Source organism: Argopecten irradians, chromosome 2, assembly GCF_041381155.1.
Source record: "Argopecten irradians isolate NY chromosome 2, Ai_NY, whole genome shotgun sequence".
Taxonomy (NCBI): domain Eukaryota; kingdom Metazoa; phylum Mollusca; class Bivalvia; order Pectinida; family Pectinidae; genus Argopecten; species Argopecten irradians.
The window spans coordinates 51,174,857-51,190,111 of NC_091135.1; the positions used below are offsets into that span (position 1 = coordinate 51,174,857).

The 15,255-nt window shown below is 35.7% G+C and overlaps 1 protein-coding gene across 1 annotated transcript; it reads right to left on the reverse strand.

The window, feature by feature from the left end:
* Positions 1 to 516: 516 nt before the first annotated feature.
* Positions 517 to 15,221, reverse strand: LOC138315847 (sodium- and chloride-dependent betaine transporter-like). Its single transcript, XM_069257148.1, has 12 exons — positions 15,195 to 15,221; positions 14,401 to 14,707; positions 12,897 to 13,029; positions 12,404 to 12,538; positions 11,905 to 12,008; positions 10,738 to 10,862; positions 10,500 to 10,612; positions 5,453 to 5,584; positions 3,254 to 3,353; positions 2,251 to 2,351; positions 1,119 to 1,286; positions 517 to 784 (listed from the first exon to the last, which is right to left on the reverse strand). The coding sequence occupies exons 2-12, from the start codon at positions 14,691 to 14,693 to the stop codon at positions 647 to 649; spliced, it is 1,542 nt and encodes a 513-aa protein (XP_069113249.1). The 5' UTR covers positions 14,694 to 14,707; positions 15,195 to 15,221; the 3' UTR covers positions 517 to 646.
* Positions 15,222 to 15,255: the final 34 nt, after the last annotated feature.

Here is a 15,255-nt window from a genome sequence, read left to right on the forward strand (position 1 = left end):
CCGGCATGGTTTTTAGTAATTCTGGTCTGGTTCCCGGCCGGACACCAGATAAAGCCGGTCGGTGCTTTTACGGAGTGTCCGATGTGTCAATGCATATGTTCGTGTCCCTAGATCTTGTGTAAGTGTCCAAACGAACAAACATACCCAGAAAACAATCATAAAAACCTGCTATGGGTTTGGAAAATCATCGAATTTTTAGAAGGCATGTTCATAGTTCGGACGAATATATGCATTGACACTCCGTAAAAGCATTCCCGACTTCAGCAAATGTATGCATATCTTGACACGAGACATTTCTTTTACTCACCTCCCGATCCTGTTCCTATCGACGCCATTTTTGTGTAGAGCCCCGATTTTGAAAAACAAAACAAGCGCCCGGCTTTTATACGACAGCCCACGCTAAAACATTTACGTGACGACTGCATTTCTGTCAGTAGTCACAGTGACAATAAAGAAAATAGAAAATTAGGACCCTTCATTATGCATAATTTTTCACATAAAGACTCATATAATTGGTTTATTTAAAAAAAAACACCGATTTAATTTCTAATGATAACTTCTACATAACATTTTGCACAATATTCGTTAGTACATGTAAGTATAAATCTATCTTAGTATATATGTATGTCGTCCAAGTCAAGTAGCTCTACGAAGAATCACCAAATAGATCAGCTTTAATATTTGCCCATATGCCTCCGCTATACTTGTATATCCTATAAGACTCGCGTGCTTCATCGTCGTTTGGCATCCAGTCGGTCGTTGGTCTCAAAAGTTTCAAGATTCTCTGTAAAGACAAATTTTGCATTATTGCATACTCATTTGTGTGGTCAATTTAATGTACAAATGTATGGTCCTTGATATTATGTGTAACGTCACATGTATGTGCCCAATAGCATTAAACGATTTCATCAATCTCTGATAAAGAAATTGTTCGTTGCAAGTCCAAAACAGTTATTTTAGATGGTATATACTTATATTCATAAGATAGAGAATTTATGGTTTTCTCTGCTAGTGATGAACCATATGGTAGTAATAAATGGAACCTTTTATGATCTCAATGGATGTCTAGCAAATGATATGTTACGCTGTCTATATAGATACTTGACTAAGTGAATCACCTGCTTCAATGAACCTCGTGCCGTGAGTATCTCTACCACCATGACAACAGGGATAGGAATTACTGACACCAGTCCGACCATGTTGCCCACAGCTCCTATGTAGTCTGGATATACGTATCCGTCATACACAGGGTTCCTCATGTTGGTAATAGCCATCCCTAATGCTATCTGTAATTAATCATGCCAATATCTTATCTTAAATCGATTGCGAAACGAGTTATCTAATTTATACAAATTACTTTCGATGGTCCGGATTTAAGTATATGCACAAAATTTTTGAGAGTGCCCTGAGAAAACACAAATGATCGGGTAGGTGACCCCTGACCTTTCATGTCCGTACAGGAATCGAAACCCGGTCGGCTAGGTGAAAGGCAAGTGGTTTTACTACACTACACTACCACCTTATATTATACGAAGGTATTCAAAATTTACGCTGAACAATATGACAATAATGTTCATCTATAAATATTGTTTATAACATGACTACAAGCTGTTACTTGTAGCATCCAGTTGTATCTTTTTCAATCAATAATATCTAATGAACTTTCATTTTATATCATAAGTAGAAACTGTTCCATTTGAACATCTAATATAAAAACTGTCATCATCATCAAAGATACAAGATGAATTCAAAAATGGAAAAAATAAAATATAAAATAAATAAAACAATAATAAAAATGTAAAAAAGAATAAATATGACTATAACGTAATATCAAGTATAAAGTCTTACAAACAACACAAAAGACAGATAAAGATGGAATATTAGATAGTTTTCCACAAGGAATCTAATATAAAACATTTCACCAAATGCATGATCTGCTATGTTTAAACCTAAAACCTAACAAATCAGCTATAGCATTCTGTAAATAAAACTCCTTCATTAGCCGAACAGCATATGTTGTAATATGTATATTTCACGGCCCATCTGTGAAGTATGTTTTACTGTCTGTAAGTCGAGTATAAAGTATCACATTACAATTTTATTGAATATTAAACGGCAAATACATCTATGGATAAGTTATGGAATGTTGCCGACGTTATTATCAATCTCACTGAATTCCGACTGCCATTTAAAACTAGCGAGTGAATAATATTAGTAATTTGACGTAATGTTGATGCCTTGTATACTTACGGACATAGCAATAGGTACGAAGATACACCATGACCAGCGAATCACTGGGTATACCGGTATCCCGGTCATTAATGCGATATCACGACTAAATCTCTCCGCTCCTGAAACATCATTCTAAATTGATAAATCATACAAAACAAGCTTACAGTAAGTGTTGGAAGCAAGACACGTCCCCTGCCGTCAATTATATTTTCTAATCTATAGCAACTTTTAGTATTGTTTAGTTATGCTATCTTTGAATAAAGTTTAAACAAATTTTGTTGATGTGTGATCAAGTTATCGTCCGGCAAGTGAAATTTGTGAAACAATCTATTTTTCTAACAGTGACCTTAATTTTTGTACTTGATCTTTTCACCCTAAATTCAATCCAAGCTGTATTTTACCATGTGCATGCATCCATTCGTTCTCAAGGTATCGTCTGACATTTTGTGAAAAATCTATTTTCAGTCGTAGTGACCTTTGTAATTGACTTTTTTCAATCCAAAGCTGTATTTTCCAATATGGTACCATGGTTTGAAGCTTCATCAAAACCCATTAGTTCGTTCTAAATTTATCGTCTGGAAACTAATTAATGCTTTGTGAAACAAACTATTTTAGTCGGAGTGACCTATGTAGTTGACCGTTTGACCCTAAATTCAATCCCAAGGTGTATCGTCCCATATGCTAACATTGTATGAAGTTTGGTCAAAATCCATCCATTCGTTCTCAAGTTATCATCTGGAAACCAAATTTAGACAGACAGACAGACAGACAGACGGGAACAATCACTATAGTTACCTCCGGTTTCAACGGCAGGGGACTAGTAACTTTGAATAACAAAATTAACATTAAATATGAATGGGTAATTGTTCAGTTTTGGTTTACATTGTTAAAGAAATCAATTTTGCGAACATAAAAATATGCAAGGAAACACATGACTTTATTATTATTTTGTATTGATATATGATGATAAATGGAAAAATGAAAAGACAAAAAAAATCACTTTTACGAACTTAATGCTTACCATAGCACCATCCGATCACAATACATTCCAGACATGACGTCACAAATATGCAATACGCTGAGGCATACCAGTCAATGAACATGAAGATATACATACCAGCCTGTATATAATATAACAGCTGCAATTATGCAAATATCATTTTAGTATCAATTCACACTTACAAAATGAAAATAACCATCAGAAAAGGTAGTTGAATTATTAAACATCTGAGTATTGATCAGTTAGAAAGATTGAGATTACAGGTTTGGTCGACAATGTTTGTGTATAATATCTTAATATATTGGATATGCTCTGATGTTCCACTATTTTCATTGGCTGATACATGGTCACGTGACATTCAACATATATCATATCGACTTGGTATTTCCTTAAAAAAAACCCAAAAAAACCCACTGACTTAATATTCCTGTACGAATGATATTGCTCAATGCTGCATTCTTCAGTGTGGCGTTCTTTGACTTATGTTTTGCTTTTAATTAATATGCACATAAGACAATGTTTTAACATTTGTTAAAGAAACGACGTATCAAATATAAAAAAATCAAGGACCCTAGTTTCGTTCATATGGTGTTATATCGCTCTTGTAGAGTACACAATAATGTTAGTAATAATACTAATGATTTAAAAAATAATGACCTCGGGTTATGCCTTCGGTTATTATTATCTTCCCGGGCGTTATCATATTATTTGAACCCAAACAAAGGTCCATAATTAATGCATGTATATATAAGATATGCTATGTTTTTCCTCTTTTCTCATTGGTAATACATACTGCTCGATATATAGCATATTGACCCGTGCTTCCATTCTTAGAAATATTGCGTTAAATATTATTTCTGTGAAGTAATTTCCCAAACGTTGAGTTTTACAGGGTGACGTCCTGTAGCCATCGTTCTGTCTATAATTAATATGTAAATCGGATAATTCTTTTGACATTTGTCAAGGGGACTACATATATAATACATACATTAAGGACCGTTGATTTGGTTTATATGGTGGCCACGTCCTCGGTCATTATTTAATTCAACCAAGGCGTTATAACACCATAGGGACCCCGACAAAGAACCATAATTGATAAATGTCCCGTAAAGAAACTAGTTCCTTGCCCGTGAGACACTGTATTCTACAAAGTGGTAGCTTTTGTTCTTGTTTAGCGCTCAGCATACATGTAAATGGAGTGGGAGGACTTATTTGTCAGTACAATGTAATCTGGTTGCGTGTTTTGTTTCGTGTCTCTGCCGGTATGCTTCAGTGAAATAGCTCTATAGAAAGGGTTATGGTCCCATTAAACCAAGGACACATCAGTATATATACCTCTGTCTAAAAACATACGCGTACATAGGAGGTCGTTCTTAAATGGCAAGTCCATCAACCAACCAATTGGTTAACAAACAAGAGCCAGAGGGGCATTTGCAGACCAAAAAAAATAATCTGACAGCGTGTCTTAATAATAAGATATTATCAGGGTTGGCAACTAGGTCACGTAACCTACGACACCCCACTTCACTTTAACCGATTGAAAGCACATATATTCCAAATAATATGTTACAAATTATATATCTTTTAATCACCGTTTCACTCATTGTCAACACTTATATACAATTGGAGTAACCCGTAAATATATCGCCAAATTATCCCAAACTACAAGCTACCCGTAAACAATCAAAAACTAGTTATGTGTTCACGACATGTCAGATCCTGGACATTATATTACCAGCTGCCCCTATTCCATGTCCGTTAGAGAATTCTATCTTTTCTCTTCTTCTTAACTGATTATCTTCTTCCTAACGCTTCTCTTGACACCGCTTAATATATGGCCTGCAGTTGGGAGTTCGCCCCTGTGAGGTAGGCTCTAGGTTTTTCCCCTTGTCGAAACACAGCATAGTATATAAAGGTGGCAGTTTCTGCTCATGCCTACCGTTTAGCATAAAGGAAGTGGGACGACTGGTTTGCCAGTTGTAAGTATATTGTGACCTGATGGGGTGTGCTTGTTTGATGTAACTCCGTAAAAAATCAACAGTTCATCTATTACACAACATGAATATATCACAGCCTCCCAAAACCACGCACCACGCACTTCAAACGTTAATTTAATGGGGGAAAACATCAAAAATGTCAATGAGCTATATTCAGAACACAGAAGATACACTGTACATATATATATGAAAAATAAGGTAATATATTGTATAGATTACTTACTTGTGTGGCATACACTAAGCTGGTGAGGAGATATACTAAAAAGGCACCACCCACAATTAGGATCTTCCGTTTACCGAGTGTATTAGGAAACATGTCAGCTATTCCACTCACTACTGTTTCAAGCATCCCAAACTAAAACAAATATGTAGTGAAAAGTAAAAGCCATTCATATCAAGTTATTCTCAATACATATGGTTTAATTATACCATATGCTTGCAAATGGTATGAAGTGAATGGGGTTTCAAATTATTAACGTTTGATTATATATAAAATTAAACATATTTATTTTTGGGTTTGTGGAACCTGAAGTTGATACTGTGGTAAGAGTTAATTCCCTTGTGGGATATAGACATGCGCAAAACATAACATTTTACCACGCAGTCGAACGGGTTTCAGTATCAGCAGTACCATAGAAAAAAAATGCACAAAAGTAACAGTTTTAAGATGCCGGTATATAAGAGACAGGTTGCAGGAAGAAAAAGGCCGGCGGGTACACCATCAAGGCCGAGAACGGAGAGAAAAAAAGCCGGCGAGGTTTGTGGACGACGATAACCAAGTAACGGACGAGCCCAGCACTAGGCCTAGTCATGCCCCCAGTCCCCAGATACCTCCAAGTGTCGAACCGGTGTCGAATGAGACAGAGCGTCAACGGGGTATGAATGTTTAAAATAACGATAACTCTTCAGGTGATGAGTTAATTGTTGTCAATTTAAACAATGTTTGGGGATCGGCAGTGTCATCTGATTTAGCGTTAGGGGTCACACTAATGGGGTCGCAGGCACGGGGTCCCCATCACCTTGTACCGGTATTGCCCAGGGGGCGCAGATACAGTTTTGCCCCGTTTACAGGTGCCAAATATTGAAAAGTGGATAGACGTTTTTATTATTTTTATGACTGTATACCTACAAAGGCTTCCAGATAAAGGTACCGAATTTTTACATTACATGTCGATAATCAGAGAGGCAGCGGGTAGAGGGAATAATTTTGCTTGGCGTAAGTACGATGAACAGTTTCGTCTGCGCCAAGCGACTTGCCTGAGGCCTTGGGATAAATTGAACCCTGACCTCTGGTTGAGGTTGATGTCATCACAGACTTGAACATCCAGCAGTCATCAAAATAATCACACTGTGGGAAATGGCAAAGCCATTCCCAAAAACAAAGGGATTTGTTTTGGTTGTAATGAAGGGAATTGTAAATTCAATCCATGTCATTTTTGTCATGCATGTAGAACTTGTCAAGGGAATTACTTAATGGCATTTACACTGACAGCTCGGCAAAAAGGGGGAATGGTTTTGGGGCATTTTTGAACGGGAGTTGGACATACGGGGTTCGGCCTGAATCATGGTTTGACTTAGGTTACACAGGTGACATTACAATTTTAGAGTTCTTTCCCTTGGTTGTGGCAGTATATATCTGAGGTGAAAAATTGCGTAATAAGAAAATTTTATTCCGTTGTGACAATCAATCAGTAGTGGCAATTGTGAATACTATGACTACAAAATCAACATAGTTTTGACTATGTTAAGGTTTTTCGTCTCGAGGTGTATACGTCTTAACATAGTGTTTAAAGCAGAGCACATTCCAGGTTGTTTTAATATAATAACCGATAGCTTGTTACGTTTACAGCTGAAGAAATTCCATCGACTGGTACCACAGGCAGAAAAGGCACCCGTCTCAATTCCAGTTTGGCTATGGTCAATTTGTCAGATGAAATCGGACGACCTTTAAATGCTAGTATTGCAAGCAACACCAAAGCTCTTTATGAAAGTGCACTTCGTAGTTTTAATCAATTTCGATCATTATTTACGATCGATTACAATTGGCCAGTACCACTTTCACATATTTTGTGGTTCACTGCCTTTCATTCAAACAAAGGTTCTACCCCAAACACAGTAAAATCATATTTAGCAGCAATTAGTTACATTCATAAATTACAGAATTGGGAAGATCCTACATCTTCATTTATTGTAAAAAGAGCATTGGAGGGTTTTAAAAGGCTCAAAGGAACACCAGATGTGAGAGCACCTATAACATATGATTTGCTTGAAAAATATGACAGGATATTAAAGCTTTTTAATACAGCCTTTTGTTTAACGTTTTTTTGGACTGTTTAGAGTTGGCGAGGTAGTGTACACCTCTATAAAGTCACAAAGCCCGTTGTTAGTTTCTGATTTGTCTGTTACAGATAAGGGGTGTGAAGTTATATTACCTCGCTCAAACACTGATCAGTATGGTAGGTCAACTAAACTTTTCATTCCAAAAATCCAAGGAAGCCCAGTGTGTCCTTATGGGAATATGGTATCTTATATGAAAATTCGACCAGGCAACCCAGGATTATTATTCATACACAAAAATAATTCCCGGCTGACCCGTTATCAGTTTAGTGCAATATTACGGAAGGCTATTATTTATTTGGGAATAGCCCATCAGAATTTCAAATCACATTCCTTTATAATTTGAGCGGCTACAACGTTATCTATGAAAGGAATTTCAGACGAGGTAATTCAAATATTAGGTAGGTGGAAATCTAAGGCGTACACCACCTATATTAGAATGGATAAAATAATTGGGTCTTGAAGTTAGAGTTATCCCCCTTTATACGGTTCAGGATGATTCAAGGCTAACCTAGCCATAAGTATTTCAGATACATGTATTTGAATTTTGGGATCATCAATTATCTACTGGGCACATCGGATGTCGTTCTCATTGTCGGATCCAAATTTTCTGCGATATATGGGGGTCTAAAATCAAGTGGATAGGGAAACGTGGCATGTCTTGGTATGACGTAAGAAGAATCCTGTCGTTGCACTTGTCACAGAGTGCTCCTCCACAATTCCTGATTATCCACACCGGAGGTTATGACTTAACAACTACTTCAACATCGTTGTTGAGTGCACGGATCGAGAATGATATACATTCTTTGGCTAAGCGTTTAGCTAATTGCATGTTAATATGGTCAGATATATTGCCGCGGTTACAGTGGCGGAGATGTACATCAATTACTGGGATAGAGAGGAAGCGGTAAAGAGTTAATCGGATAGGACGACAGGCTGTTTTGAAAAATAATGGTAGAGTCATACAGCATGTATATATTAAATATGACTGTAAAGTATTTTTAGGGCAGATGTGGTCCATCTCTCAGGAATTGGAGATGAATTTTTTCTTAATACATTGCAAGAGGCATTACAGCTGTTTATGTCAGAAAAGGCAGATGGTACACCTGAAAGTGTAAAATTGATATTTACCTAAAGGTGTGAATTTTAGCTTGTAAATATTGATACTTATTCTCTGCTTTAGGAATGGATGGTGGAACTGTATAAACAGTTCCAAGTGGCATGTGTGGCGAGCAGGCATAATTCGGTTATAAATTTGTCTTTTGATATGTAGAGTCATACAGTAAGTAGATATTAAATATGACTGTAAAGTATTGTAAAGGGCAGATGGGGTCCATCTCTCAGATATTCGAGATGTAATTTTTCTTAATACATTGCAAGATGCATTACAGCTGTTTATGTCAGAAAAGGCAGATGGTACACCTGAAAGTGTAAAATTGATATTTACCTAAAGGTGTGAATTTTAGCTTGTAAATATTGATACTTATTCTCTGTTTTAGGAATGGATGGTGGAACTGTATAAACAGTTCCAAGTGATGTGTGGCGAGCAGGCATGTCTTTTGATTTGTGTATATTATAGATTGTAAGGGTATACGTACTGGCCCGCTATGGATTTACCCTAAGAGTCGGGGATACCCCAAAATATTGTGTGGTAACCAGTTGTTCAATAGACTCCTCCTCTCACTTGCCTAGTGAATCCCAGAGGGTTGAGATGTCGGAGATAGATGTACAGTAACTGTATAATGGATACAGATTTTGGTTTTTGGTTTCTTCGTGGTGGAGAATATGGATATTACTCGCCAAGGATTTACCCTGGGAGTACGATGGAGCCTCGCAGATCTGGGTAGGTCAGCAGGCTATTCGGGTCAGGTACATGCAAACTTTGCCGAGGTTAACCCTGGGGACGGTGAGTAGCTGATGTGTCCGGTACCAGTTGGTAGATACTCAGCATAGGGTGCTCACCGTTGCATGTACCTGGATTATACATAATGTAATTCTAGTCATTTGTTAGTTTAGGTAACATTCCTATCTGCTTTGGTTAACCCAGGGGGATGAAATTACCTGTTTAGGTAAATCATAATTGCCTGCTCGCCACATCTGAGAATAAGTATCCTGCTTTGGTTAACACTTTACAAATATTATATAGGCTGCGGCCATTTAATCCAAAACTGTGTTTGTTATTTCATTTTTAAGAAAACATCATAAAATAAACATTAATTCATAGAATGCTTATTTAATCGAACAATAAGATAATTTTAATATTATCGTTAAATTATGATTTATCATATGTAGGGATATACATTTAATAAAACGTATCTACCTTCCTTACTTATGAAAGTATCTGGGCTAATAAAAAAGCAGTGAGTAATGGACATCCGATCATGTAATGAAGAATCCGTTTACCTGTTTGGTATATGGAAGCGGAAGGACAGAGTCGTGCATGTGTCAAACATCTGGTTATCTGCACAGAATATGACGATGCAGTCTTTAACCTATATATCAGATACAATTGAATGCAAAGGCATCGACGAAAAGTTGTTTTAGATCACTAAAGCAGGGTAGAATGGACCTCTCCGGATCAGGTGTGATTTGATAGTTGTGCTGATTTAAACAATATGTCGTGTTCATAGGCTGTGGGTCAGAGTACTTTTCTATCTTCTAACACGGTTTTTTTATATTTATGATCTCATAGTTGCTAGAATACAATAAAATCTGAAAGAACACAAACTATTTCATAATGTAACATTACACTATATTTTAATACATTTTTTTCCTCTTTTGTGTATGTGTGTGTGCATTTGTTTGGCTTTTTGAAATAATGGGTGGTGAGGTAAGTTATTTACGTTATGAAATATGCACTAACACCTGAACAACTGATGTGATGAATAGCAGACTTTGATCGGTTTAATCCTCATACCTTCTGACCTACTTACCTGACTGTCCACGCCGACAAAGCAGACTGTGAGGAAGAAAAGTACACACCACACCTGCGGAAGTGGAAGTCTTGTTAGTGCTTCTGGGTAGGTCAGAAATACAAGACCAGGTCCTGTAAGAAAATAACATTAGATATGTTACGATGATTATTTTTCCCTTTTTCAATAAGGAGACTCAACTAAAACATCCTGATTATAAAATCTTTAAAGTGGTCAGCTTTAGAATTAATAATGGTACCTGTCTCTATAACTTCATCAACTTCCATCCCTGTTTCGTGCGCTAGAAACCCAACTATTGAGAAAACAACAAATCCACAGTAAAATGCTGTTACTAAATCCATGGAAACGCACAGGATAGCATCACTGTAAAAGACAATACATACTTTAATACATAAAAAGAAAACACAACTATAAAACAGTTTTTTCCTCCCTAGCGCTTTCTCGGCTCATGCCGGTCTTCAGGGGTTTGAATTCTTTTATTTGTAAAACATGACGTCATAGTACAATGCCGTCATAGTAAGATTACGTCATGACATGGTACATAAAGATATTGTGAATGGTTCTGGAAGAAACTAACAAAAACATGAGGACAAAATAAAAAACTAATATGAAGTTTCTTTGTCCCGTTCTGAATTTAACACAGGTTTCATAAGTTGAATGAAATACATTTCTTTATTTTCTCTTTTTAGAAGATCTGAATTAGACATTTGATATATTGGTAAAATAAAAAAGTTATCATTAGCACACATATGACAATGTTCGTTTACTGTTTAATATCTGAGATGGTATATGTACTTTAATATATTGTTATATATTATCTTTTAGTATTCATTTCTTTACGCTGATACAATTACGCACTTCAAATATTATATGGCGTGTAACAGACATGAAATGGAATAAACATTTAATCAATATATATATATATATATGTATTATAGTTTTACTTGTCTAAAACCGTACCGTTACATGGGTTACTAAATGAATATTAAAACGTTCTCTCATAATTTATATTTATGAAAACACTCATTTCTATTAGACAGAAGTTTGAAGTTGTTAATCATAGCATGAGGTAATTATACCAGTACTTCGAGGATTCTCATGTTGTACGCGAGGATAACTTAGAACAATCACGGAAATTAATGCATTATTAGTAGTTAATCAAACCAAATTACAGTGAAGTAATATTTTCAATGTATTTTGGTTTCGTGAAGTTTTTGTTTGCTAATGACTTCATAAACCCAAAATATATTACAAACAACGCTTAAAAGCCAAGCTGTAATACAATTGAGTATGTTTGTCTTTTAACCGCGCGGTTTTATCTCAACATGCGATCTCATTTGAAAATAATGGGATCTGTAAAAAAGACGTTGACATGTATCATGTTAATACCATTAAAAATTGTTACCTGAAACATTGATTACGGAATTTGCTAAAACTTGCCATCGTCAGTACCCCGCCCCACGCTGGTCCAAGGGAATAAAACACTTGTAAGGCGGCGTCACACCATACCTGACAACATACAGAATCCGTACAGTTATAGAAGGTACACATGGAATTTAATCAAAGTAACCAAAGTCATTTATACAAGTTACAAAATACACTTACAGAAGATAAAAAGTCCATGCTACAAGACCATGCTGACGTATTTTCGGTCGATTTTATACCAGGGATGGAAATTATAACATCAAATTTCAACACCACGGCACGTCTGTCTTCAACAACAATTCGTACAATGTAGGTACATGAAGTTGCAGTCAGAGTACAGCAGTATGACGTCACATGAATATTCTTGTGACGTTGAAAACTGGTGACATATACATGAGAAGTAGTTTGGTCAAAGTTCACCATGCCAAGTTATTTTTAATCAACAACAGCAATAGATTGAATTAAACAGGAACATTTACTTGAAAATTCAGGAGTCTGTTGAAGTCTGGGTTAACGTAATAGATGATGCCATCCACAGCACCGTCTAGGGTGATACTTCGGACCAGGATAATGGTGAGGAGGAGGTACGGCAGCAGAGCGGTCACCCACACCACCTGGAGGAAAATGTATCATCTTTAATTAGGCATGGAGTATATAATAGGTTTCACTTTTCTAAGTGGTACCTTTATTTTAACAAAATACATATTTTCTAATAGCTGAAATGCTTTTAAAAGACATTTCATTGCACAAATAAATATGAAAGTGGACATATGTAGTGTATGGTCTAGTTTGTCTTTAATGGTATACAGTGTAACATTACAGGAGTCGACGACACTTAACATCATTGTGAGACACTTCAAGGCTACTTGAGTTTTTATTAAAGAGCTAGGTAATAGGTTTTGTAATACATACAAATGTAACATTTTATTATCCCTTTTACCAAACTACACACCTATTATTCAAAGTGCATACCTTTCCGACTGACCGGACGCCTTTTACAATACACAGAAAACACATTGCTGTACTCAGTAACAGCACCAGAACAAGTGGCCACTGTAACGACCCCCAGTCATCGATTCCAGATGACATATTCAGTACTTTGTACCTAGTGACATTAAATAACATATATCAAACAATGCCAGTGTGCTAAATAAAGGTTACACAATGAGTGGTTGTTGAATATTGAATTTATTCCACAAGAGTGGGTTGTTTTTTAAAAATTACAAAAGGCACGAGCTTAAGCGAGTGTCTTTTGTAACTTAAAAAAAAACACACTTACAAGTGTGGAATAAATTCAATATTCAACAACTACGAGTAGTGTGACCTGTTTCTACCACAATCATATTCGTTTTTAGCCGATAGAAATACGGCAAGTATACGGTACGTGTATTAAACGAAATATGCAAATAAAGTGTTACAGTAGTTATATTTTTATCAGCAAAAAGACACTACTTAGTATTCAAAAGTCATTGTTTGATAAAGAATCCATCGATGTCAAATTAGTCTAATTGGGAACATCTTTAGGGTTAAATGATACTCACTTCACGTCTTATTGAGTTCAAATCTTCATAGGTGCTTCCAGAAAATAAAACTTTATATCGGACTACATGTATACACGTTAAAGCATTCGCATGACACGGCATCGTCAATTTCCAGCCAGATAATCATCAAGCCGTATTACCATCAAGTTCGTTTCATACACGTTAAATCTACGAAACTCATCAGTAAAATTCTTGTCTGTCAAGATGTATTATTTAATAGTATAAAGTTCAAGTTAAAATGTATGAAAATGTCACGGATTTTGACACAACGACTTCAAGCGGCGATCATAAAATAGAATGACGTCATTTGCTAATTGATGACGTTGGCAATGATGACGTGACACTGAGAAATAAGTAGTTCACCGTGTCAGCCAATGAGAATGCGTACAGAGTTTATACCATGTCTGGTATTAACAATATTGTTAATCAACAGCTGCAGTGTTTATTCAATGTCCTGAGAGTTGAATAACACCGCCTAGTGTGGTAGAACATGTATTATTGTACACAATAATATTGTAGTATTGAAGTTATTTTTTTTAATTAAAAATTCATTTTGTTATCTTTTATTTTACGAGAACTTTGTTATATGTTACTTATTTTCAATATTGCACTTCAATAGCATATACAGGTCATTCCGACAGATGATTTATGTAATCGTATACTTACAATATATAATTATAAATATTCGTTGATATTACTGTCTGTGGGTTTGTAATACTATGGTAACTATATCTTTTACATGGAAATATTTTGTATATTAGAGCTGGTATTATGATTAGAAAATTTTAAGACATCTGTTACATATACCATGTGTATGTAGTTATAGAACTGTCTGTCTGATATTCAACACATGTGGACTGACATTTTTATCGTTAATCTTTTATCATAGAATAAGATATGTAAGTAATACTATCCTTCTGAAATCACATACAAACCTCCAAAACTCTGATGCTGCTGTAGTAAGTTTCTTTGTATTATTCAGTGGTGATGAAGACTCATTTTCATAGGTGTGTCCGATGATGCTATAATTACTATGTGAGAACATGCTATTGAGGGTCGAAACATTTTGTGGGCCTTGTCCCCTTACCACCACACAATGTTCTGTGTTCCATTCATTGTCGCACGTGGACCAGGGTAGAGTGGATGTAAAGGTATGTCCGAGATAGTACAATACCCAGGCAATCACTGTCCCATAGTACCACGTGACTATCAGGGAAAGCAACACCATGGTATAGCCGATTCCTGGCGATACAAAAAAAATGGTATGTTTGGTAAAATCGAAATATGTGAACAATATTTCAAATAATTCGGTATATAGTCAATATGGTTAACTTTCAATATATGAATTTATGTACAAAATGGCTAACATACCGACAACCAACTTATCGTTATTTATGGATACATGGTTAAAGTAGTTTGATTTATGTACCTAGTCACTAAATATTAAAGAAAGAAAAAAAAATAGGAATTGATACATATGTACAGGGAAACTCGTGAGTGTGCCAATGTATAATTTATATAAGACATGTTTCAAAGGTATATTAGCTCTGATATTGAAAGCAAAGTATCTAATTGGAATTTAGAATTTATCAAGCCATTGACTAGACCTGCTTTTCATAATAAAATGTTACCGTATCTGAACAATACGTGGCCAGTCTTTGATGAGGACATAAGTAGAAAAGACTGTACTACATACCGTATAATCGTGTTCCTATTGCTTTTATCTTACCTTTAAACAGTGGACAAATATTCCATACAACCAAAAAAAAAAGAAAAAAAAAAAAAAAAAA